Source organism: Epinephelus moara, chromosome 14, assembly GCF_006386435.1.
Source record: "Epinephelus moara isolate mb chromosome 14, YSFRI_EMoa_1.0, whole genome shotgun sequence".
In the NCBI taxonomy this organism is placed as follows: domain Eukaryota; kingdom Metazoa; phylum Chordata; class Actinopteri; order Perciformes; family Serranidae; genus Epinephelus; species Epinephelus moara.
In genome coordinates this window covers 23,039,792-23,065,472 of record NC_065519.1, presented here as the reverse complement: position 1 = coordinate 23,065,472, position 25,681 = coordinate 23,039,792, and the positions used below count along the sequence as shown (strand labels likewise).

At 41.2% G+C, this 25,681-nt stretch overlaps 3 protein-coding genes across 5 annotated transcripts in view; all 3 read right to left on the bottom strand.

The window, feature by feature from the left end:
- LOC126400994 (zinc finger protein DPF3-like) overlaps positions 1-8,708 on the bottom strand; it is a 29,466-nt gene extending 20,758 nt beyond the window's left edge. For all 3 annotated transcript variants that reach the window (XM_050062021.1, XM_050062020.1, XM_050062022.1), the window contains exon 1: positions 8,613-8,708. In XM_050062021.1, coding sequence (XP_049917978.1) covers positions 8,613-8,644 — 32 coding nt within the window. In that variant the 5' untranslated portion in view covers positions 8,645-8,708. The remainder of the gene's footprint in view (positions 1-8,612) is intronic.
- Positions 8,709-8,957: 249 nt separating this feature from the next.
- On the bottom strand, positions 8,958-21,665 carry LOC126400990 (zinc finger FYVE domain-containing protein 1-like). Its single transcript, XM_050062012.1, has 11 exons — positions 20,189-21,665; positions 19,591-20,095; positions 18,175-18,389; positions 17,836-17,942; positions 17,611-17,719; positions 17,381-17,478; positions 15,916-16,033; positions 15,627-15,797; positions 15,215-15,395; positions 14,987-15,100; positions 8,958-11,351 (listed from the first exon to the last, which is right to left on the bottom strand). The coding sequence occupies exons 1-11, from the start codon at positions 20,696-20,698 to the stop codon at positions 11,122-11,124; spliced, it is 2,358 nt and encodes a 785-aa protein (XP_049917969.1). The 5' UTR covers positions 20,699-21,665; the 3' UTR covers positions 8,958-11,121.
- A 2,422-nt stretch (positions 21,666-24,087) lies between these two features.
- Positions 24,088-25,331, bottom strand: LOC126400996 (rho-related GTP-binding protein RhoV-like). The gene is made up of 3 exons (XM_050062026.1): positions 25,042-25,331; positions 24,908-24,966; positions 24,088-24,824 (listed from the first exon to the last, which is right to left on the bottom strand). Exons 1-3 carry the CDS (start codon positions 25,199-25,201, stop codon positions 24,375-24,377), a joined length of 669 nt encoding a protein of 222 aa, XP_049917983.1. The 5' UTR covers positions 25,202-25,331; the 3' UTR covers positions 24,088-24,374.
- Between the last annotated feature and the right edge of the window lie 350 nt (positions 25,332-25,681).

Sequence of the window (25,681 nt, the reverse complement as noted above, 5' to 3'; positions counted from 1 at the left end):
GGTTAAACATATTATTATCTCTGTGGACTCTTTGTCTGATCTGATTCTAGATAGCCTCTGAGCTACAGTGGCATCGACTGAGTTACATTATCACAACAACATGAAATCTGGGGCCTGATAGGAAGTCCTCCGATCAGCAAGCAGCAAAGACTCTCACACTTTAGTTCCACTTTTCTTAGCGCCACTGAGATTTTGGCAGTCCCTCAGGGTTTCAATGTTAATATTCAGAGTGAAATGGGGGAGGATATTTCACATTCAAGCCCTCAATCGCTGCCACACGCCTGGTATGGTAATTAGCCTACTTAATTAATCTCAGCAGAGTGCCTAGCACAAGGGCAGGTTCTAATTTGACTATATCAAAGATGGGGGTAAATGCTGCAACTCTGAAATCGTGGCGAGGTACTTTGTATGTACTTTCCACAGCCGGCTGTTATATCACAGGGGCAACAGGGCAAATTAGAGCCACTGGTTCTCCCCGTATGAACATCTCCACATCCGCATAATGAAGTTCCTCCACGTGTTCTCAATTACAACATTAGGAAGACGGCCATTTTGAAGTGAAACTAATGAGCTGCGGGCTGCGAGTCGAGCCTGGAATCTTAAACTAGAGGCAGGAGAGGTGGGAGCCTGATTCGTCAGCGTCTTCCAGATCCTGCTCTCGGTCTCTCCCTCTCTTCGCCTTTACCCCTGGCCCTTGACGAGACAACGTCCAGCAGATGAACAACCGTGTTAGGAATGCTGTCCCGCACAAAGCCCACTGCTCTGCGGTTCAGACAAAGCCACAGTGTGTGAGGCTTCTGGGAAAGAGAGGGCTTCGTGTCAGTGTGACTGAGAAGAGTAAACAGTCACAGGTACAGAGCGAGTGCAGGGAGGGGTGGAAAGGTGTGAGAAAGAGAAAAACAAAAACAAGACAGGGTTCAAAAAGGCAAGATGGTGAGAAAAGGAGGTTACAAGCCAACAAGCAGACCATAACTAAATACTATGAGACTTGGCTTGGCTTTATTGGCGTTAATAATCGTATCACTACTACTGTCTGCCTTGTAAAAATGTCACACAGGCTCTCTTAGTGCATTCAAAACACAGATTTCCAAGATATAGCGGCACTTTCTCACCCTTTAACATGCAGGAATTTTTACAAGAGGTATCACACAGGGATATATTCAAAACAGATTGGCCACAAAGCTGAACACACAGGTTCATACGTCCGACATCTTCACCAGTAGCTCAGGAATTTCTTTAAAAGAGAAGTATCTGGCTCATAAAAAATAATAACAAACAGCTGTGTCATGATATGTATAAATCTCGGATCTATACCATATGTGTGGGCTGTCATTTCCAACAGTTAGACCCCGTCAAACTAACCTGTGAGCTTCACTGCCATTCCTTGATATCAACACACAGCTCCAATGGGACGCAGGGCGACATATCAGTTTACTAAAAGCAGATCAGCTGTAAATGCTCGCTGAAGGCAGCTACGTGTGCACACTCAAAGCGTACACACCGTAAAGTGCCAAGAAACTCACGAGATTACTCGAGTTGAACGAACCAAAGAGAGGATGCTGGTCCGTCTCAAGTTAAACGTGCAGGGAGGGGTCAGAGGGGAGCGAGGAAAGAACAAATAAGTGGTGAAAGTCTTCTGGTGGGTGCTGTCTGTCTGTGCATAGACACGTTCTCCATCAGAGCCCCACTGCCCCGAGCAGCAGGTGCACTGGCTTAGGCGAGAGATCTCTCTGACACTTGTAATGAGTGACAAGACCCACACATCCAACGACACAGGAGGGGAGAGTGTGTCACACTGACACACACACCACCCCTATGTCAGCACACAACTCTTCCCCTCGTCTGTTGTGAGCCACACGTTTCTGTTAAGGAATAAATACAGGGAACTGAGCAACATCACTAAAATAGAGTCAGATGGGTCAAAAACATGAGCAATCTGACAGTCGTACAGATTTTAAACCAGCCCTTGGAAGGGGAAACAAAGGTAAACACTACAACCATTACTCAACTGTCTGTTGTAAACATTCATTACAGTTTACAGACCAGCTTCCTGCTTCACTTTGACCTACCGTGCTTGCCACAGATGTGCGCACACACAGTTTCCTGTACGATGAAGGATTACCGACATTTCAAGTGCACTCACTTTCAGTTTCACCTCCAAATAAAGTGTATCAGATTAAAACTTTAACTTAGTGCTATTTATCAATCCATCAGCTCCAAAGGGTTCAAGATATCAGCTGTAGAGATGTCTCCCTTCTCTTGAATATAATGGAACAAGATGGCACGAATATGCAAACATACATTTGAAAAGCTCAACAGCAGTGTCTCTTTCCAGAAAATCATGACCCAGATACTTGAGATAATCCACAGAACATGTGAGGAGCAGTTTCATACAGGAACTATTTTCTTTCTACCGAACTACACCTGCCAACTGTATCTAAGTGTTGAAAAAAGTGTGCATCTACTGCTAGCTAACGTTAAAGCTCAGCTGAGGAAGACGTCATTATGTTTACATTTCATGCTGCCATGAGCACAAGCCTCTTGTTCGTGAATAGGTGCATTCTTCTTCTGTGCAGTGATACAGTTGATGGTGTAGTTTGGTAGAAAGAAAATAGTTCCTACATGAAACTGCTCACAACAAGGTCTGTGGATTATCTTGAGTAACCAGGTCATGATTACTGGAAAAAGACATTGCTGTTAAGTTTTTCAAACATATTGTTTTGGCACTTTGGGCACCACAAGCCTGATGATAGGAATCAAGAACCAGTTCCAAATTGTCTTATCCACTTGAACTGTATGCCTCCAAGCTATTATTTCCTTTTATCAATGCAGGCAGGTTTTTCTGACAGTTACGTATTGCAAAACAATGATGTCACACTCGTGCATCTACGCTGCCAGATACTTGCAATGAGAAGGAGGAGAGGAAAAACAGTCCAAAGCCGGGCTTCATTACAAAAAGAAAGATGACAACAGCAGCGCTTGTAATGTCTGTAAGATGATCATTTCAAGTAAGGGTGGAAACACCACTTCCAATGCATGTGTCATGTATTTGACTCTACAAATGAAACTGCTTCCTAGGGAAAATATCTTTTTATACTGGCATTAGCACCACAAAGGCTGTCTTAAAAGATTTTTTTGTTGTGATGATGCTTAAAACCCTTGTAGACCTACTTCTTCCTCCACACAGACAACTGATTAGGAATCAGTAAGGCAATCGATACAGAGCTGTACAGAATTAGGGTTGCAACTGTTTTGAGATTTTCACGGTATGATAACCATGTCAGAAAATATTGCGGTTTCACAGAATCACAGTATTACAGAATTTATATTATAATCACTCCAAATGACCCTTAAAGGAATGATAATGGAAGGGTTATTGTTGGTTGAACAAATGTTTTATCACTATAACTGAAACTTGAAACTATTTTGGTGATGGACTTGTGTGTAAAAAGTCGCCCCCTAGAAAATAACTAAAAAAAAAAAAACGTGGATATTTTCCACCAGTTGCATTTGTTTTCAATATCGTAGATAAGCAAATGTACACGGTATGATAACCATCAACTCTTATATCACGGTATACCTTAAAACCAGTATATCGCTGCAGCCCTATACAGAATCGATAATGGCACTGGTATAAAATCTTATCAAGCTCCATCCCTGCATAAGCTGAGTGCCATCTAGTTCCATTATGTTCAAAAGATGGCAGACATCGCTACTGTTGATATCTCCTTCACTCAGCATCTCACAGCAAAACTAACTAGACAGGTAAACAGCACTACAGGTAAGAGGAGAATTCCATATTTTTAATTTTAGGGTGAACTATCTGTCTACTTGCAAAACATCAACCCTAGTTGCAGATTTATAAGATTGAGAGTCTACAAGAAGTAAAATAAAGCAGTAATTTTAAAGACAAAAAAAACATATGTATTTAATTGCTTTCCTCTTATGCTAATCAACCCCTTAAATTTGTCTTGCAGCCACCTGAGGGGTCCAGACCCTCAGGTTAGGAACCACTGCTTTAGATAATCTGCTGGCTTGTGTACAAACCGTCTGATTGAGATCTCAACATTTACTTTCATGAATCAAGTTCCACCAGAACTGAAATGAAACTAAAAATATAAGACCCAAGCTGTAATAAACCATAATTGTGCTTTAAAGTCTAGCTCTGCCTAAAGGAGGCAAAATGATGTGGAATCACATTAAACCAGAAACACTTCTGTTGCGTTTCAGGGTTTAAAAAGGTGCCTCAGAGGTATGTGCTACACATCCTCAATATCTTCCAGTTGAGTAGAGAAGGTGAGTGTGTGCATAAGGGCGAGGAACAAAAGCAAATCTTGTGGCCAGTGGGGCCTCCGCTATCAGCGTGTTCCTGTCAACGGTTCGTCGTGTCACATGGCTGCGTCCGTAATGCGAGCATGTGTCAACACTCATTTTGCATATCTGACGACAAACTTTAGTTTGCAGGAGAGAGCAGCTCCCGGAGGCAAAGTGATCGTGACAGTCGTGACAGAGCTCCTGCTTCAAAATGGTCCAGCACTCCAGAGATGTGACCGGTGTGAGGAATAAATGAGGATCAAAATCTTAACTTCAGCTCCTTCAGCTCTGTTCAGGAGGTTTCTAAAAATTTGCAGGTGCACTGCTTCTTCACAGGAAGCTACAGCCACCACATAACAGGAGAGGGGGAGGAGGTGGAGGAGGAGGAGGGCCTACAGAGTGACTGCATCCTGACAACAACCGCTGATTACACCAATCAGAACAACACAGTCTGGGTGAGGGCAGGAGTAAAACCAGACCATACACCTCCACACTGCAGTGCCAATAAACAGCAAGCCTGACTCACTCAAAGTCTACTCAACGCCAATGACAAGGTAGCTGACGAATGGGGAAAGATCTCGCCGTCAAGGAGAGCTGTGGCTGGAAGATGTGTCCAACTCCAGCTGTGGCTAAAATTTTAATGAGCAGCGTTATGAGCTTCTTTATTAATCAAATATTCCAGACTCCATTTTAATCAGCAGATTCTAGAGATTACTGTCCCCCTGTGCTCATAGGAGGGACAGACCTCACACAGGCGTGCACAGGCTTGCACGCCGCAGCTTCATCCGCCACATCTCTACAACAAAGTCAAACCAGCGTTTCATTTCCCTGAAGTGAATCATCTTAATACAAAAAAAGGTCAAACTGGTCCACAGGAGCGACATCCAATTAGTGTCAAGTGTGACTAATTATAATCTGACAAACGTGTGAAATGAAGTCAGAAACCCGAGACAGAGGCTAATTATAGCACATTGAAACACTTCATTAAGCACAGTTTATAGCAAGGAGACATTCCACATCAGAATGCTAAAGCGACTCCGAGATGAAACAGCAGCTTGACAGCAGACGCACGCCGAAGCTTGTTGGGACACAAGAGAGGGAAAACAGTCCAACAAGGTAATAATGAGAATGTACTTTCCAATAAAAATCCTGCTCTTATATAAAAGATAACAACACAGATACATGATGAGAGGAAGTATTATTCATTTAACATTTACACCGAGTACTTAAACATCAAGTGCTTCACTGAGCTGCTCAGGTGCCAACAGAGGGACGCCGTGATTGTATTGAACAATTCCCTGTGAAACTGTGAAGCGAGGCGCTGCATGAGAAGTGCAGTCAACTAATGCAAAAATACAGATTCAACAGACATTTTGCATTTAAGCACCATACAGAGCATCAAACAGTGGGGGCGCAGGTTAGAGGACCACATTGGCAGGATCCTTTGTCTCTGTATTCACTCCCATTAAATTATTAAAGTTAACTAGTCTCTGACCTGGATCAGTGTTGTCAAAAATATTGATTTAGAATATTTAAAACAATTCTAATACCTACTTTCCTCAGTATTGATACACCAGTACCTGCTGCATTTTGTTGCTCTCTATTACTGCTAATATTTGGGCTACTACATTTTTTTTTCTGCTACTACCCAAGAGATGTCGATGTCATGTTGTAGCCATTTTATCCTCCTGTGACCCTGCGTCCTACATGAGGATATTACATTTTGGGTTTGCAGCACCTTATACTTCATCCTGCTTAACTAAGACCGATTGTCCTTGTTCATGGACACTTTTATGTGCCATCTAGTGGCAGCAAGACCACAATACACTAATCCATGTAAAAACAAGATGGCTGTCATTTCAGCCGATCGCGACAGATCAGATAGAAAAAATTACATGATTCAATAAAATTACTAAACAATGGAGTCCTGTCATGGCTTTATTAATACAATAAGGTTTATCATCCAGTAAGGCTCTGCCAAACTTTTACTTTTATCTTCCACCTATGCACATATCACATACATACATTTTTATGTCATTGTCTGGAGAACAAATTTTGCACCTGTATCCGTGTGATTATGATGTGTACTATTTCTCATTCCTTTTTTAAATTTCTATTTAAATTTTGCCTTTTCTAACCAATGGGTTTGACTATATACACGCTGTAGTGGATGTCTATGCTGTTTTCTTTTTATGTTTATGTAATTTGTTAATATAATGAGTACAAATGTTATATACAGCTGGAAAAAAGGGATATGTATACACTGTATTATTGTTGATAAAAAATAAATGAAAATTAGGTTCTAAAAAAAAGACGACAAGGTACAAAACCTGATCAAATTTTATGGTTTAAACCTGTTAATTTACACCTAATAACGTTTGTAGTTTGATGAAATTCGACCAATTTTAGCAAAAGTAACGAGCTGCGACACTGTCAGTTAGGAAGTACTCATTTGAGGACAGTGGCACTTTATTATCGCAGCATTTTATACAGGCCAATTAGATGTGATGAATTGTTCCTACAGACAAGAAAAGATATTCCTAGCTCAGAGTATGGCGCGAGGAAAATTCAGTTACAGAAAAACATATCGCAAAGCTTTGAGACAGGTTGCATTATTTGCAATTTTGTTTTGCACAGCCACGCTAAAGCATTAATATGAACAGTTTTGAACATTTTTAGACTAGCAAAGCGACGCCTAACTCACAGAGCTAAATACGCTGCATTGTTTGCAATTTGGTTTTTGCACAACAATGTCCAGGCATGGAAATGAACGGTGATATACTTTAAAAACACACTGTCACTATCAAAAATACACCCAATAGTCTCCACATGAGGACATAATTTTTTCTAAAACTACTAACTGTTCAAAGGCAATGCTATTTTTTTTATACTTATCAGGTCCTACTGATCCCAGAGAGCTAGGAGAAATTAAAAATACATACAAAACAAAAGCTGGGGTGACTCAATGTTGATTTCATAGAGGTATCAAGATAAAAAAAAAATATACTGAATGTAGATATTTTTCAAGGTATTGTTTTGAAGTTATAAATTCAAGTATTTAGACAACACCAAACTGGACACATGCAAAAGTATCCTCAGCAAAAAAAATGCCACATGCAATGGAAATAACTAGTTTGAAATGGTCAACCAGGTATCACACAAACACTTCTGCACCCTTCCCAAGGTGTTGCAACAATGTCACAACGGCTAACAATGGCAACAGTGTGGGTGATGTGTGGTCCACCCCTCGTGCTTACAGTCCACGGAGGTGCCAGGGTACCTCTATGGAGGAGCAGATGGTTCTCCTGCTTGTGCCCAACACTTCCTCTCTGTCGGAGCATCTCTCTGACAGATGGGCCCAGGATCCTGGACCAAGCTAATCTCCAGCACTCCTCCACTTAAAGGCACAGTGGAGTGCCTGCTCTACCTCCACAGTCCCAGGGAGCCGCGATGGTGATGATAACACACATCAATACAGCCCTGGACGCTTTTGTCATGCCAACTGAAATGTCAACAAATGCTTAAAATAATAGTTTAAATATAATAAAATGACAAGAAGCAGGAGGCTATCTGGGTCTAACTTACATGTTAGGCAGTGGAATTGGTGAAACACACAGGAACAAAGGGGAAATGGAGAAAAAGGTGGAGCATTTCTTTGAAGTTGAGGGATAAAACCGACCACAGCTCGGGCTATGTGAGCACTGTGTCAAGCTATTTCCAACGGCGGACTCCAATTGCTGTCACTTTTGTCGATTTCGCCAGCAAGCATGCAAATACAAAATGCCTCCTCCCTTGCTTTACCGGGTCCTGACCACGTCTGCGCTCGGAGGAGCCAAAGTTGACATGTCGACAATTCACACCAACTATAAACGACTTTCGGAATGTCAGACGATATTCCCCCTGCTATGCCCAACCGAGCAAGGAGAAAATCGGCTTTTAATTATTCGGTGCAGCGCAAAGGCACGTTGTGTCGACAGTTTTCAAATAAATTTACAGCCCAGGAAAGACGACAGTGTGTTGGGTTGAATGCACAGCCGTGCCGAGGAAAAGCTCCTGTAGTGCAGTCGAAATGTCAGGCAGCCTATCGCACATGTTTGACACTAAATGTTAAAATCTCGTGGAATAAAAGAAGTATACGAGGCTACTTTGCCATGCAAGAAGTACACAAAAATGAATTTGGACAGCTTAACGTGCCGTGTGCACACGGCTGGGAAACACATGCACGAGCAGGCGGTTTTAACGCACAAGTTGGCAACAAAGTAATTATTCACAATTTCCTAAATGTCTAAATTACTTACGCTTTTAGTGGATTCTGAATGACAGCCGCCATTTTGCTACAATGTAACGCAATATCGGCGTCTTGCAGTTCTGAGGGAAACCTACGGGAATGGACCAATCAGAGCGCGGGGTGAAATCGTGGACCAATAGATTTGCAGGATGCGCGGACGGGGCGTGGCTTCATAGGGTAAACTGTCAAAATTATTTTAAAGGGTTTTCCCTTGTATTTATATTGTACACAACTGAATAACAGCACTTTTAAAGAGACCCTGACTGGAGCTTGGATTCGTACCAAGTGAAACTCCCCTCCTGGTGTGTGCTGGCACCATGCAGTGCAAGTGGCACAGAATTATCAACATGGAAGCTTGTGTTTAATTATTTATTAAAATAATTATAAATCATTTATCATCATCAATAAGCACCAAGCAAATAATTTTTTCCCTCACTTTATCTGGAGCTGCAGTGTTGGAGAGGATTGGAAAGCGAGGCTCACACAGCACACACAGGCGTGCACACGATCTATTCCTCCCACATGCAGTACAGTAAGTGGTTTGACACGGGGAGATTTAAACACACAAACACACACTGAAGACATGGAGGCAATTCCAGATTGTGTTTTTGACAGATGGGAGCTGATACAACTTTAATCTTATGCAAATCTTCCATCAGTTTAGTATCCACACAGTTAGTTTCCCAACAGTTTTTAAAATCAGTCCTGCTCGGCTTGTAGTTTGTAGGTGAGAAGTGTCGATGATAGCACCCTGGACGTCACAAAATGCATAAGATATCTGAAGCAACAGACTGCACACATTTGCATGGGAATGAACTCCAGTACAAGTTATCTGACACGATGTATTTCCTATTCTATACTGTGCAATATTAGCATCTCAGAGGAGGATGTGTGTGCGTGTGAAAGTGTGATGCAACATTCAGACAGATAAATCTATTTCGAGACAAGGCAGACACAACATTTTCTCATCAGACATCAGAACCAAAAAGTTCCACGTTGGGAGCAAAGGGAGAATTCACTTTATCTACAAACATTACAATCGACAAAGACCCTTTTTTTCTCATTTTTAACAACAAAATACAAGCATATGTGTTAAAGGCATCACCTTGTGCTTTGTAGGATATCCAGATTTAAAGCTCTGTCTCTAAACATGGTTCAATATCTTATGGTTTCCACATTCGAGCATCAATTTTTCTGTGTTATGCTTAAAGACAAAAATAAGAAGACTGGGGAGAAAGAGTGGTTCGCATACAGTCGCTACAAAGAACATAAATATCCATACAGTAATGCCAAACAAAAACCAGAGAAAGAAAATACACGTAATCAATAACGGATGTACAATAACGGAAAAACAAGCTGTGAAGAGCTCTAACGGAGAATTCAAATGTGTCGTCAGGAGTCCTTATCCTGTCAGTCTGTGCCTACTGAAACCTGGAGGCGTGAGTGTAATATGTAAAACTGGTCTAAAGACAAATTTGGATATTCTTCAGTTCTGCAAAACAATAGCCATACAACCAGGCAGACAACAATACTTAGAAAACAATTAAAATCAAGGTGTCAAGAAAACAAATCATGAAATACAAACATGTTACAACATGGATACGCTAGATTGCCGCTTGGTAAAAGATAGTGAGGTTTGTTCAGAGACCGTCCTCTGAACGAGTAAAAGGCCATGGATTTCTCATGCATGCCAGAGTGTTAATACGTTGTTGTTTTTTCTTCAATACATAAATAATTTCGAACGTTTCAAATGTACACTCCTCTAACATAGCTCTATGTCTTCATACAACCACGTAAAATAAAATATAAACATTATGCCAGCACAGACACAGTGACCTGAATGATTTTTGGCACACCAGATATCCACAATCTAGACCTACTGTGGTAGATTTCAGCTCAGATTGAGACGCGCTACTTGATCATCTGGATATCTGGATTTTGGCCATGGTAAGCAACAGCCTATAACAGCTGAAAAAGGCTTAGTGCAAAAACTAAAATGTTGCAATACAGCATGCAATGGAACCTGCAGTGTTACCTGCATGGATATAAAATATCTCCTTGCCATTACACGTGCGACATCAGAGAAACAATGCTCAATAATAAGAATTGCTGGGAACTAATCACACCAACCCCACAGGGTTCTCAACTAGCTAATATTCTTTAAATGATACATTTTTTTAATATTTTCTGATAGTAGAAAAATAGCTCAACAGCCTTATGTAACGTAAAATCAGGGACGTGTCAGTAAGAATCAAAATATTGACTCTGAATAATCAGAGTGGAAATGCAGGTTTCACACTCAGTCAAGTAACTCACATGTTCTGGCTGTTCTACAAAGGCCACAGGAACTCTGCTAAATGTCCTAAGTATATATATACGTATATATATAAGCCTAAAAACTTCCTTTCCACAGATACGAGACAGAACCATTAGAGTAACAGAGGTAAAGCAGTGACAGACTGCGAGCTGAGTGAGTGAGTGGTTCTCTCCGGTGCTCTGCGGAAGGAAGGCCGTCCCTGTTAAAGTTCAGGTTTCTGGTTGCAGCTGGTGCACACGCGCACGGGGTGGTCCCAGCCCCGCGATGGAACCGGCCGGCGCTCCGGGGAGCAGTCATCGCACACTCCTTGGCCACAGGCGCGGCAGTGGTGCTTGGACAGCTTGGCAGTGAACTCGCGCTGGCAGTTGTGGCAGCACAGGATGTCTTGGTCGGGCACCCAGTAGGCAGGACGGGCGGCATCTTTCACCAGGCCTGCAGGGGACACGTAATATGAATACACACATCTGTCGGGGTAAACTGTCACTTTGAATCATTTTAAACTTTATAGTACTGACATTTAAAGGGACAGTTCGACAGTTTGGGGAAATATGCTCATTCGCTTTCTTGCTAAGATCAATAACGCCATGGAAATAGAACAGATAGATGGACATTCCCATTAGAATTAACATAGCAGGATGGTCAGAGCGGCGGCCATTTTAAAGTGTACTGTTGCCATTGTAACCATTGTAGCAGGCTAAGTTCCACACAAACAAACTAGCTGACAGGAAGTCACGAACTCACTGTGGTGAGGTTTCGCAGTGACGACCAAGCAAGCAGTGGAGTCGTATGTTTTCAAGTGGTACGTTCTCAGTGGTTTATTTCAACTAAACCAGGGTTGGTGATTGTTGGAGGAGTGGAAACACTAACAGTAGACAGGCAGGTTTGGTGAGTTTTATTTTGTCTCTATCAAGTTTTAATGAATTGTGTTTTATGATGCATTACAGAAAGACTTCACCCACAGAATGACCATTTGTAATCAGTTAGTCGTGCCGTGTTATCTTGAATTCCTAGAGAAAACTTGTTTTTCCTGCATGACTCCATAGAAGACATTTATTGATTGCTCGGGGAGTTAACACCAGCAGAACTATATCAAAACATCCATTTACAAACTCACACAACTCCTGCAGTATAATCCAAGTCTCATTTATCCAACCATATGCTCATTGCTTCCCAAAAATACATGTGTTTGGGAAATGCTGAGCACACGACTGGATAAATGAGACTTGGATCACACTACACCAGTTTTGTGAGAGTTTGTAAATGGATGTTTTCATATAGTTTTGCTGTTGTGTAAAATGCTCCCCAGTTATTCAATAAATCAATATGTTCACTGTCTTCAGTGGAGGCATGCCAGAAAAACAGTTTTCCTTATGAATTCAGGATAACATGATACGACTAAATGGTTTACAAATGGTCATTTTATAGGTGAAGTATTCCTTTAACAAGGCAATTAAGCTAACATTGGTTTTGGTTTGGTAAAAGAGAGAAACTTGGATTGGCGTATGGTTGTATTTTGTCTGTTAAATAAGAAAAATATGTGTAAGAATAGGACAAAACAGAGTTCTTAAACTAGAAAATGTGACTATGACACACGGCCTCAGTGATGTGTAACGTTACCTAACAGCTAACAAAAATTTTTGTTTGAGCGAGTCAAATGACTTATGGATAACTCTCTCATGTCTGTTAGGTTAGCTTAGCATAAACACTGGACTCAGAGGAAAACGGCTAGTCAGTCTCTGTGAAACATGCCCTGTGTAATTTCCCTGAGCCTAAGGTGACGTCTTCACCAGTTCAAAAATCCAAAGCTATCTAGTTTACTATCACACATCACAATGACCATCGTTAAATTCTCACATTTAGGAAGCATGAAACCAGAAAATGTTTGGATTATTTTTGCTTGAAACATTAACAAAATGATTATTCAATTATCAAAAAAGTCGGCAATTAACTTTCTGTCAATCAACTAATTTAGTGTTTCTCAAATGGGGGTGGGGGTACTTTGGAGTGCTGCAGGGGGTACGTGAGATTTCTTTAAAATGTTCATGTAAAAAATATCGGCCATGCGTAATTCCTATAATAATTATACTACATTAAGTTCAATAAAAATGTAATGTGAAGGTTTGATGAACCACATTTAACCGCAGTCATGTTCATGTTTGCTCACTAGTTGTTTCTACCCAAAATGTTTTGCAGTCCTCAGGGGGGTACTCAGCTGAAAAAATATTTAAAAGGGGGTACATTATTGAAAAAACTAATCGATTAACTGATTAATTGACTAATCATTGCAGCTCTAATATTTACTAGTAAAGGGCACCGATGAATAACCTGATTAATAAACTGATATACTGCGGAGCATATCAATGTCTCTGTCCAAAGGTGACAAATTCTGCTCTACTGATTCTGAAGCTCACTGATTAACACGTTATATCTTGTTTGTTTAATCTGTGAAAAAACTGAAGTGTAACAGCGGCAAGTTGAGGTTTTACGGGGGTTACGTCCCGGACTTTTTCTTGGCAGTGAGCAATAACTTCCTATAATCTTCGCTGGTTGCCTGGCAACTGCTCCTGGCAAGAAAAAAGTCCAGCACATAACCTCCGTCTAAAACATGAATGTCCCAAAATGTCCAACTATTCCTTTAATTCAGGGGTGCGTTCACTCACTCTAACTAAAACACTAGACTATCGACAGTTCAGTTGCCAGTTGCAATTGCTCTACTGAAGCTCTAACCATGCTCATTTTTCCTCACTGCTGTCTGAAGTGCACAAACAGTGCAACTACCACGTCCTTAGCTGTCTTGGTTGGGGTATCCATGGAAACGTGGAAACAAGATTTGGATTTGGAAGTAAGGATTTTGTTGTGTTGGAGCAGACCTTGCTTTGAGGTATTTTTGGGGTGGTGATGGATATGCAGAAGTTTTCAGAAGGATATCAGGTTATCAAACACATATTTATCTGTGCCCTTTACCAGCCATTATACAGTAAGTCTACAACAGGCTCACATAGCAGCCTAACATACAATAATAATCATACTACTTGTGCTTTGGGTTACACAAATAGAGTTTCCAAATATGTTTGAAACCTGCACGAAACAACAACCTGAAGGGAAAATAATAGCTATGATTTGTGGTGTGTATTTGAGCAAGTACAGCACTTGTTCTTGCCAACTCTTTGCAATCTCTTCCCAGCAGCAGAGCCAGTTCTCTCCATCTAAAACACATTTTCATTATCTTGACAGAAACGAGTCATATTGGCTGTTATAAAAAATGCTCTTCTCATAAACACTGAACCAAAGTGCATCCTAGACATCAGCGCAGAGAGTGTAGCAGTGACTCATTCAGACTACCGTGCAGTCTGTGAGAAATCTCGATGCATGTCAAGTCAGGAAACCTCAAAACATTTATGTTATTGACTCAACAAATATACAACTAAGGTGAGTTAAGTTTACAGCAGGATGTCTCGTAAAGTGAACTGAATAAACAGGATAACTGGTCATCGGTTTCACCTTTACACTACGACTAAACAGCAGATACAAGAACTGAAATGTGAAACATTAGGGAGCAGAGAACTTCACTGACATGTCCTGAGGAGACTGTCAAAGGCAGTTTCAGGTTCTGTAGCCAGTGTGTGTGGGAGGATTTTAAATTTGTAGTCCATAAACTTTTTTTATTGGCAAGAACAACAAGCTACAGTCATTCACTCTGCTTGATGACACATATAATTTCAGTCACTCATACATAATGTTGAAGCAGTACACACACTAAGCAGGTTGGGAATCAACTGCCGCTGTGTGGACTGTGAGCTTTTTGATAATTGTACAGGCTCTATTACAACTAGGTCATTAGGGCATCCCATAGTCCTTATAAGGGAGGCTTTGCAGGCCAGACTCCTGCATAACATTTTGAGAGTTCAAACTGGAAACAAGACCTCACTGCTTTTCTCTCTTACTGTAAATGAGCATGTTACGCCTCTGCCACTAGAGGGCGTTGTATCCAATCACATACATTTACTGGGTCACACATTTATGTTATGTAACAATCCCCTTAAGGTTTTGTTTTGAGGAACACTCACCAAGTGGGATGTCAATAGCAGTGACCACGACCCCGATGGTGTTGGTGACTGCTTCTCCAACCTTCCTGGCGAGGGTTCCACCTTCTTCCTCCTCAAGCTCTGCCTCATGCAGCTCTGCACAAAGAAAATATCTTTGCTCAAGCCGAGCTCAACCGAATGCCACACGGCTGAGTGACACACAAAAGAGGAAAAAAAAGAGACATTTGGCATTATTGAGAGTGTGTGTACCTGCGTAAGAAGCTCTCTGCTCGAAGCAGACGTCACAGACTCTGACAGGGGCAAGACCCCAGCCTCTCTCAGGGACGGGCGCAGCTTTGGAAGAGCAGCCGTCACAGAAGCCCTCCCCACAGGCACGGCAGTGATGCTTGGTGTCGTTGTCCTGGAAGACTGCGTGACACTTATGGCACACCTTGTACGAGACAGAGAAAAAAAAACACAACAACAGAAGCTGTTATTGACCAAGAGCTGGAGGGAGGTGGATGCAAGCTGAGTCTATCTAGGTTTTAACTTATGACCTGCAAACATGTATTGTGTAATAGGCAGAGAACAGCACAGACAGTAAACACAGCTCTGGACACTAAAGTGTTGACTTGGCTGTTGGTGGCGGGTGGCAGAGGGTGGGGCTGTCTGTGTCACTCACCAAGATGAGGGAGTTGGGTTTCCAGTAGGCTGGGGCGATCTGATCTGTCAGCCAAGAGGTGACGGCCTTGGCAGGCTTGACACTGAGCTCTGACACAGACTGGGCCACTAGGTTGACTCCGTCCAGAAGACGCTGCGCTGCATTGCTATTGTCCTTTAAAAAACCATCCGACTGCAAAGAGTAGACCTCTAGTTACCTCTAGCCATAATGCTACATCTGTATGAGAACAGACAATTACGAGCATATAATCTACATCAGATACATCAATGAAACAGCATGTTTCTCTTACCCCTGGCCATACATGCTGGATCTCAGTGCGGACGACTGTATCCACAGGGTCCTGGTTCCCGTACCAGTACTGACGGCTCCGATAGATCACTCCACAGTTGGGACATTCAATCACATACCTTAACACACAGCAGATACATAAATGTGCAAGTCTGTGTGAAAATATGAACGTAAATATCTAAAGTACAACTAGGAACATGTAAGATGATGAAAATAGACTAATTAGATTTTAGGTCAGAGTCTGTAACAGCAGTGCTATAATTAGGCTCGCGAAAAGGTAACATAAGCCTAACCCAAGGGTTACAGTTAAGGTTAGGGTTGTTACGCATGAAATATGCAGGGCAGCTTTTGTAACTAGGCTCCAATATTATGTAATGCTCTGTAAGAGCTATGAGAGGCGCAGGCCCTGTGAACATTTTAAACCTATACTTGGCTTTTAATAAATGTTATTATCATTGTACAACCCCGATTCCCTAATTCCGAAACCGTGAATAAAAAAAGCAGATCCCTTTCGACCGATATTCCATTAAATACAGTACAAAGACAAGACATTTAATGCTCAAACTGATAAACCTTTATTGTGTTTTTGTAAATATAGACTCATTCTGAGTTTACCACTGTGTTATATCCACTTTTCTTTACACAACACTCAGTAAGTGTTTGGGAACTGAGGACACTACTAGTTTAAGTTTTGAGAGTTAAATTCTTTTATAAGATTGACAAACAGGCTTCCCAAAATCTTCAAGATTAAAGGACTGTCTGTGCAGAAGAATGGGCCCAAATCCCATCTAAACACTGAGAGATTAATTTCTTCAGAGAGAAAGTGTCTTGCTTCTCCAAGTATTAAATTAATGCCAGTTAGCATGTTCAATAAGTTTTTCCTGTGTCATTCCACTTTATTGCACAAAACTTTTTGGACTGAAACGTTACAGTTTCCTTATCTGTGTAAATTTACTGAGTTAATCCGAATGTCTTGGTCCAAATTTCACGTGAATAGCTACTAATTATTTTACCCACTGCATGTCAAAAAGGATTTGCGAACAATTGCATTCTGTTTTTATGTACGTTTCACATAGCATCCTGACATATTTGGAATTGGAGTTGTTCCAATTCTCTAATCTTTATTATTCCTAACATTTTTCTTATCTATATTTTTTTTATTTCACTTGATTATTTTCTAATGTTTTTTTATATATATTTTTTTTTATAATTTTCTAATATTATTGTTTTCTAATTTTACTGTCTATTTGCCCTTGTTTTAATGTGTTGCATTTTTATCTTTATTTATTTCCATTATTATTTTTTATTGCAAAGCACTGTGGGCTACATCTCCTGTATTAAAAGAGCTCTATAAATAAACTTTATTATATTATTTTTGTTATCATTATTATAATTAGTAGTAGTAGTAGTAGTAGTATGATTATTATTATTATTATCATCCTGCAGGTCATCCAGCTGCTACTCACCCAGACCAGGCGTATTTGGCAAGACCCAGCCACGGAGAGTCAGAGGAAGCCGAGGTCTTTGGAACAACCACCACTTCCTTTCCCCCTTCATAGCAACCCTGAAGTGAAGCACCACACAATGACTTTAACTTTAATCTCATTAGTCATGGAACAAGAGTAATTACACAGTCAATGGTGTAAAGAGAAGGATTAGTTCTGTCTAAGTGATAAAGTAGAGCCACCGTGCTTACCTTACAGGTGTAAATGCGATTATCATACTGAGCAGAATAACGACAACGATGCTTTGCCTCGTGGCACACTCCTTCTCCTAAGTGGTTCATGCTGTTCTTGCAGCCAGATCTGGGATGAAAGTAAAGTGTCAGAATGTTAAACAATGTTGAAAGCATGAGAGCATGAGATAGAAGGAGAGGCAATTGTGGTGATAATTTTCCTTTTAAAGGGCGGGAGGTACTGACCCACAGCTGAGGCACAGGCTGGAGCAGGTGAAGTACTCGTCGGGAAAGAAGCAGCTGTGGGCTACAAGCTCACCTGCAATTTCTCCATTAAAGCGCTCGCTCAGTGCCTGTGGGATAATCAGGGACCAGCAGAAATTAGCTAGACCCAGACGAAACTAAGTGTTGCACCTCCTCTTCATGCATATGGTAATATTGCTCAGAAAGAACAGATACATTTTACAAACAGTAACATGAAACTTAAATACATCTTTATCTTAATCCAGGAACCAGTTTAAAGGCAAACTGTGCATCAGTTTAGCTCGGTGCTGGCTGATATTCAACACAGGCCTACAGCCCTACCTGCAGGGCTTTGAAGATGACCACAGGGGTGCGTGGGGAACGGGTGGCGTTGTTATCCAGGAGCTGCTCCAGTTTGTTCTGCAGGCCACAGAAGTCAGTCGGGGGGCTGAGAGTCTGCGTGCCCCAGTACTGCACCGAACTGAAGGCGTCTGGGTAACGGGAAAGCTTCTTGAAGCGCTCCAACAGCAGCCGATCTACTGACTCAGACGACTTATCTAAAAACGAAACACAGATGAATAGGTTACCATAGAGTGTGATCACAATGTACTGCAGATAAACTATTGGCATTTGTCTATGCATCAGATACAACACAATTCTTATTGAAATCATGTGAATAATACACATATATGTATGTATATGTCTCATAAATAATCCAGCACCTCTTTTCCATTTCCATTTCTTTCCATTCTTGCTTTGTCTCCCTCCCCCAGCCCCACATGGTTGCCCTTTCCCTACACATTAAGTGTATTTGCTCTTTTTGTACGCTTTTGTACGGTTACAGAATCTATCTCAACCTGCCTACACTCGTATTTTAAGTGTGATTCATTTGACATAGAGACAAAACGCACAATATACAAAGCTGAAGTTGAATTTGACTGATAAATCACGACTATATCTTTTTTGTGAACTCTTTTGGCCACAATAATGGTGTAGTAAAAACCTGATATCTTGCTATCCCTGGTAAAGAGACAAAAAAAATTATATACAAAAGCAGCAAGAATGTTGTAGAATCAGCCATTAGTCCAAAAATAAAACTCACATACTTGATAAATCTATGAGCAAACACGTGTAGCTCACTTTTTAACGTTACATTTGATGTCCCAAGTCCTGAAAGGCTTCTACCAGTGTGCCTTTGTGTTTTAGCACATTTACGACAAATCATGTGCACTTTATGCTCCAAGGCCAGCCTTATCTTGAATGTGTTTTTTCTCCCTCCGACACAGTGACATTTAAACTGCAGTAGACTGCACACACTGGAAAATGGTTGACAGAAATGTAAAGTATAGGTTGCAGCAACAAAAACTGGCTGTTGGATTATCGCTACAAATATGTGACATTTTTGACTTAACTACACAGCATGCTCAGTTTTCTTTATAGTCCAAAAAGCAGTGTGTCCACATTTCACAAAAAGCTGGAATGCAGGTCGCTACCTCCTGTGATGTTAAAGTAGGCTGTGGGCTAATATTTGCTGAACCTGTCATTATCTGCAGGACTGATTCCTTAGTTTACTTTAAAGACACCTCCTGTCATCCCTTAGGGTGGTGCAGACCTACCTTCATGGTGATACAGTCACAGAGTATTTTAGTTTTTAGTAAACCTAGTAAAATTATGTTTAAAGCATTGACTTGTCTAATTAATGTGCAACAGACACTATAAACATTCCTAGCAGAACTAGGGAGTGACACAAGTGTTCACCTGAACCCAGCAGCTTAGTGTGCACTGTTTCATGGAAGATGACCACCGCAGGGCCCAAGGTGGACAGAGGGACATCCAGGCCACAGCGGGCCGTCGTGGCCTTCAGCTCCTTGGTGAAATGCTTCAAGTAAGCATCCGAGGCATCCCCGAGGAACTTGAAGAGGTCGTCATGGAGACGGTCGGCATGGGTGCGGTAGATGATGAGGTCGGAGATGGCGAGCACCTTGAGCAACAGGCGGGTTCTCTGGCCCTGTTTGGAACTGTTCCCGAGCAGCCCCTCCGTGTCGATGACCACTACGTTACGGAAGGGGTCAAACGCCGCCCACACGCCCACGGTGCAGGACTCCTGTGTGGGAGAAGTTTTGAACACCTCTCTGCCCATGAAGAAGGCGTGGTTCAGGGTGTGGGATTTGCCCTCTCCGGTGTTGCCGAAGATGGACACCACCTTCAGCAGCTGGTCAGGGTTACAGCTCAGGCTCCTCACAAATGAAGACTCATCTTTTATCTTCAGGGAAACAAGAGTTAAGAGGTGAAAATTTGTTTAGGTGTTTTGATTCTGTTCCTACTCAATGACAAGTGTGACTTTTGCACAACTCACCTGCATGTCCTCGTTCTCATCGACCAAGAGAAAACTGGAAATCTTCTCCAGAAGTTTTGCTCTCTGAGATTTGGTCTCATCGGCTATTTGGACAGCAGTTGGAACAGACGTCTGGACGGAGTTGACCTCAGCAGGTTTGGGCGGTGGGGGATAAGATGTGAGCTGGTGTTTCTTTTTGTTGCCTCCGCTGTGGGTGCGTTTCTGGCAGTCTTGGCACAAGTTAACTTTGCAGTTCTGGCAACGGACCACAGATCTATGGCGTTTGCCATTGTCTCCGTTACCTCCTTTACAGTTGTCACAGTAAGGGACGTGCCCAGGTCCTATCTGAACCCGCTCATGGTTCTTCAGACGCTCCTGACTGTGGAGCTCGAGCTCACAACGGACACACTGCAAGCTTTTGCATTCATCACACTCAAATGCAGCCTCCTCAGAGCCACCACAGGTATAACTCTCTTGACATATTAGGCTGGTGTTGACTCCCTTTTCTGAAGATGAGCCATTCCCACTCATCGTTTCTTACAAGGTAAACTTGAATACAGAGCAGTGCTTGTTGGAGTAGCAACAGTAGCAGCTATGTCCAACAGCAGTTAATGAAAAATGTACAACATGCAGTAACACTGACAAATAAAATGTCCAAACACAAAGACTAAATCAAGTTACAACAGCTGCATGGTAGCAGATCCAATGATGATGATCCAATAGCTGCAACTCTAAACAATAACACAATAAGCTAGCTTTCTTATGAATTTAAAACACTTAAAAGGCTTTTATTAAAGTCATTTAGTGCAACTAACAGTGAGGCAGTGGAGCACAAACAGCCGTCTCTTTGAGTTACACCTGATATCTCTTTAACACTAGTAGTTAGCTTGTTCATGAACCAAAGTTAGCATTTAGCTTTAGCATTACATAAATAATATTTAAGGTTAGCGGATAAAACTGTAAAATAATACAGAAACATGTACAGGTAGCCAGTACCGACCGAGACAATGAGCTCTCCCTGAAAGGATGAATGTGCAAATGTTGATGCTAACAACAGGCTAGCTAGCAAACTGACCCTCAGTAGCTCGCTGGCAAACTCGGTGGATATTTTGGCATCCAAGCAGCAACACTTAGCTCACAGCTAGTTGGTTTCGACGGACAGCTTTAACTTTTTTTTCCCAAAGAAAAAGCTTTAATTAGCGGGCCAGCAAGCTCCAACAGTTCATAGCCGTCCAAACAAGCAGCTAGCCTTCAGTCTGTCAACTGAGCTGTAACAACATCTCAACAAAAACAACAAGCAGGCGATGTCAAACAGCTCGGATACCAGCGGACTCTTCTGCTTTTCAAACGGGAGGGAAATCCGCGCTGCTCCGTTTCTAGAAACTCTTTTAAAAAGTGTTAGTGTCTTTGAATCTTTCCGAGCAGTGTCATTGTTTTGTTCTTCAGCCCCCTCCCTGGCAGAGCTCTCTCTAGCTACGTTATTTTGTTGCCAGGTCAGATCAGCTGATCAGATTATTTTCAGTCACAGGGTCAGAGGAGGCTAACGCGCTGCTGCATGATGGGAAATGGAGTTCTGAAGGCACCCGAGCTGAGTCAACAGTTTCTGTACTGTTTACAAAATGCTGTCAGGTGTTCACAAAATCAGATTTGAACTTTTAAACGGCCACTGCCATAAAACCTAATTATTTATTAGAGCTGCAGGGTCTGGGTGTCCTGCATGCACTGTTGGGGAGGCTAATTTGAAAGCACTGAAATAAATGAAACTACAGTAAAGCTACCAAAGGGAGAAATCTGGTCGGATTAACTACTTAGAAAAAGCAGGTCACACTCTGTAAAAAAAAAATAAAAAAATAAAAAATAAATAAATAAATAAATAAATAAATAAAAATGATCAAATTGACAATGTATATATGATACAAAATTATAACAAAATATGATACAAAATGCCAACACAAAATTACACTAAATTGAGTTTATTGCCAACTTGTTTGCAGGTCATAAACCAAAAAACAATTATAAAATTGAAATTATAATTATAAAATAATTCAAGGGAAGTGCAAGGAATGTCAGCTTTTTTTGTTTGTTTGTTGTTTTTTTTGGTTTTTAATTTAATTTAATTTAATCTAATTTTATTTATTTTATTTTATTTTAATTTATTTTATATTAATAAATTAATTTATTCAGTTCCAATGTCCAACAGTCAGACACCTGCCTTCCATAAACAAGAGTCCAACAGGGGGTTTTGCACCAGGCAGGATTACTCATTTAGCCAAATAACGTAAATATAGATAGTGCAGGCAGTGGTGTTGCACTGGGGCCTGTGAGGTGGGGAGGCCCATAGAGAGAGCAGGCATGTACCATTTATTTATTTTTGTAAAATAGTCAGTAGCATCTATAACATATGTCTATGCTTATTCTACATAAACTATAAATAAACCATAAAAGGATTAAATTAATAATTTCTTATTTTATTTGGTATTTTTTGGTCATATACAGATGCAATGATGATTGCTTGGTAACATATATGCTGATGTTTTCAAGTGCTGAGTCTCTGTTTGGTCATGTGACGAGACAATGTGTGCACTAGGGCACAATATGTACAGACATACAATACGTTGTAGGTATAGATTAATATATGATAGTCACATACATATACTATCATATATTAATATATACCTACAACATATTGTACCACAATAGCCTTAATTACTATCATAATATTATTACTTAATTTAATGTTGTTGTAAGCTACTGTCACTACCGTTTGTCCTGCATCTGTCTCTGTCTCTCCTCTTTCGGTCTGATTGTGTCATACGGATTACTGTTAATTTATCATGTTGATCTGTTCTGTACGACATTTATTGCACGTCTGTCTGTCCGTCCTGGAAGAGGGATCCCTCCTCAGTTGCTCGTCCTGAGGTTTCTACCATTTTTCCGCCGTTAAAGGGTTTTTGGGGAGTTTTTCCTTATCCACTGTGAGGGTCCAAAGGACAGAGGGATGTCATATGCTGTAAAGCCCTGTGAGGCAAATTGTGATTTGTCAGTGGCGGTTCAATTACAGCAGAGAAGCAATTAAAAATATGATAAAATAATTAAATCATTCCTTTCCTTTTATGCCACAACATTGTTTGTATAGTTTCAGTAGTTAGCTACACAAAAAAAAGCAAAAAAAAAAAAAAAAAGTAATTGAACTACTTGCAGCTTTGTGCAAATATGAATGTAGTTGAACTACCAGCAAGCTACTGCAAAATGTGGTTGAACTACTGGTTAAATTACATGTATCTCACTACTCCCTAACACTGTTGTGTGTCAACAATTGTTGAAGGAGGGGAAGTGTCACATTTTTCTCACCTAGTCTTTTCTACATGACACTCAGACTATTACAGGACGAAAGCAAGAAGCCACATATTTGAGATTACTTTGCAGATAATGTGTTATTTGTTGGGTGTTGTGTTTCTTCTTTAGTGTTGTTTTGTGCTCTTCAAATGAGTAGAGACTATGCAACATAATAAGATATTGATAAGATACTCCAAATATCACAGTTCATCTTTTGTACTGGTTTCTGTTGATATCACAATAATTTGGGGCAAACCCTAATTACTGGTATTAAAATTGGTCATCATTTTATTAAAGAGAAATGCATGCGTGTGGCTGTTTTAAAAGTAATTTGGATTAACATGCCCCAGCAGATAAGCTTTCACACAGAGGATGGATCTAAATGGCTTTTGTCTTGTAAAGTAGCACTTCAAAGAATCAGCAGGAACCATTTGTCTCAAATAGCACTTTGTGTTTTCCCTCCATTTCTTCACTGACAGTATCTCGCACTGCAGGATCTACAGACTGTCTGTGCTCACATTTATATAAATGAAGCAATCCCTGAAAAAACAGTGAGCGGCAATTCAGTGTTTTAAACTGTAGTGCATTTATTACAAACCTCTGACACACATACACACAGAAATATGGACAACAGCAACAAATAAAGGAGATGAAGGAAAGAGAAGATAAAAAAGAGCAGAATACAAAGCCTTCTTAATACAGCAATGTTGGATAGATAGTGTCACATTTGAATGCATGTCAGTGCAGGTTGTACAGTTCGTATTCTGCAGAGAAATAGTTTAATATAAATGCATGATTTGTCATAAGAATCCCCCAAAAACTGCCTCCACTAATCACAGTAGCGACAGTTAATCCACTCTTTGGTTCCACATCAGATGAATCTGGAGATTTTCCTCCATCCACAATCACAGAATGTCTTCAAACGTTTGAGCAGGCTGAGCTTTTTAGATTTGGTGCCAGTGCTCTTGTGCTTGATGGCAGCAAATATAGCACAGTCAAACACATCTTTGAGGTTGTGCTGTGTCAGAGCTGAACACTCCACGTAGCCATGAGCTCTGATCCTGCGTGACAGCCTTCTGGCCCGCCTGAAGTGCACTGGTTTGGTGTTGCGCTCGTCCAGATGAATGAGGATGTCCACATTGTGGCAAAGGTCTGACTGAGTTCCAACCAGGACGATGGGAGAGGTCGGGTTGCCAGCTCTAATCTGTGGGATCCATTTAGAGGTGATGTTGTCAAAGGAGACGGGGTTGACCAGGCTGAAGCAGAGGATGAAGACGTCCACGTGGGCATAGCACAGAGAGCGAAGGTGGCCAAACTCCTCCTGTCAGATCAGACAATGAGACATGAGGAGGGAAGGACAAACTGTTCTGGTAAAGAAATCATAATGTGGCATGGAGCATTTACCTGTCCAGCAGTATCTATCAGCTTGATTCGAGCTGGAATTCCACTCACATGAACCAAACCTGGAAGTCAAGCAGAAATCAGTTTAACCACTGAGTCAAGCAGCCATTAACCTTCATAATATAACCTTTACTCACCAGTGAAAACATCAAACGCTGTTTGTCTGTACTCGCTGTTGTATCCATTGAAGATGTAGCTGATGATCATGCTGGTCTTCCCCACAGCTCCATCACCAACCAGCATGCAGCTCAGCTCTTCCTTCAGTCTGTTTGGTTTATCATGTCTCTGACAGGCCATCTTTCCTTTACAGTGTCACTCCATCATCCCAGCAGTGTAACAGTCCATGCAGCATGGAGGACAGTGTTACTGTAAAACATGTCTTGTCCCCCTCAGGGGCCCGTTGGTGCCAATAAAGGGGAGAGGACACCTCGATTTGAAAGAACAAAGGCGCCCAATCAGATGAGGGATGCCCCAGCATTTAGTCTGTGTCCCTTTGATGCTGATTTACATAGTCACTCCCACTAAGACGGGCCTGACCGCTGCTCAAAGTCAGCTGATGTCACCTTGAATGCTCCGTGATATGGTGGTAGTGCGATCTATTTTGTATATATATGTAAACGTATGTCATTCTTCAACTATGGTCCATTTTGGTCTGGAAACTTTAACAAAATCTACCACATATTTGGGGATACATAGGCTACTGATATAGTGTTTTCAGTAAAATATCACTTGCATTGTCATTTCATTTCCATGTGCCTTTGTGATGTTGTGTAAATG

Excerpts from the sequence above, each read along its gene's own strand:
- LOC126400996 (XM_050062026.1), bottom strand. The coding sequence starts at position 25,201 with ATGGCCTGTCAGAGACATGATAAACCAAACAGACTGAAGGAAGAGCTG. Across the intron at positions 24,967-25,041 it reads AGCGTTTGATGTTTTCACTG|GTTTGGTTCATGTGAGTGGA; the intron begins GTGAGTAAAGGT and ends CTTGACTTCCAG. Across the intron at positions 24,825-24,907 it reads TGATAGATACTGCTGGACAG|GAGGAGTTTGGCCACCTTCG; the intron begins GTAAATGCTCCA and ends CTGATCTGACAG.
- LOC126400990 (XM_050062012.1), bottom strand. The coding sequence starts at position 20,698 with ATGAGTGGGAATGGCTCATCTTCAGAAAAGGGAGTCAACACCAGCCTA. Across the intron at positions 18,390-19,590 it reads CACTAAGCTGCTGGGTTCAG|ATAAGTCGTCTGAGTCAGTA; the intron begins GTGAACACTTGT and ends TTTCGTTTTTAG. Across the intron at positions 11,352-14,986 it reads TGCTATTGACATCCCACTTG|GCCTGGTGAAAGATGCCGCC; the intron begins GTGAGTGTTCCT and ends TGTCCCCTGCAG.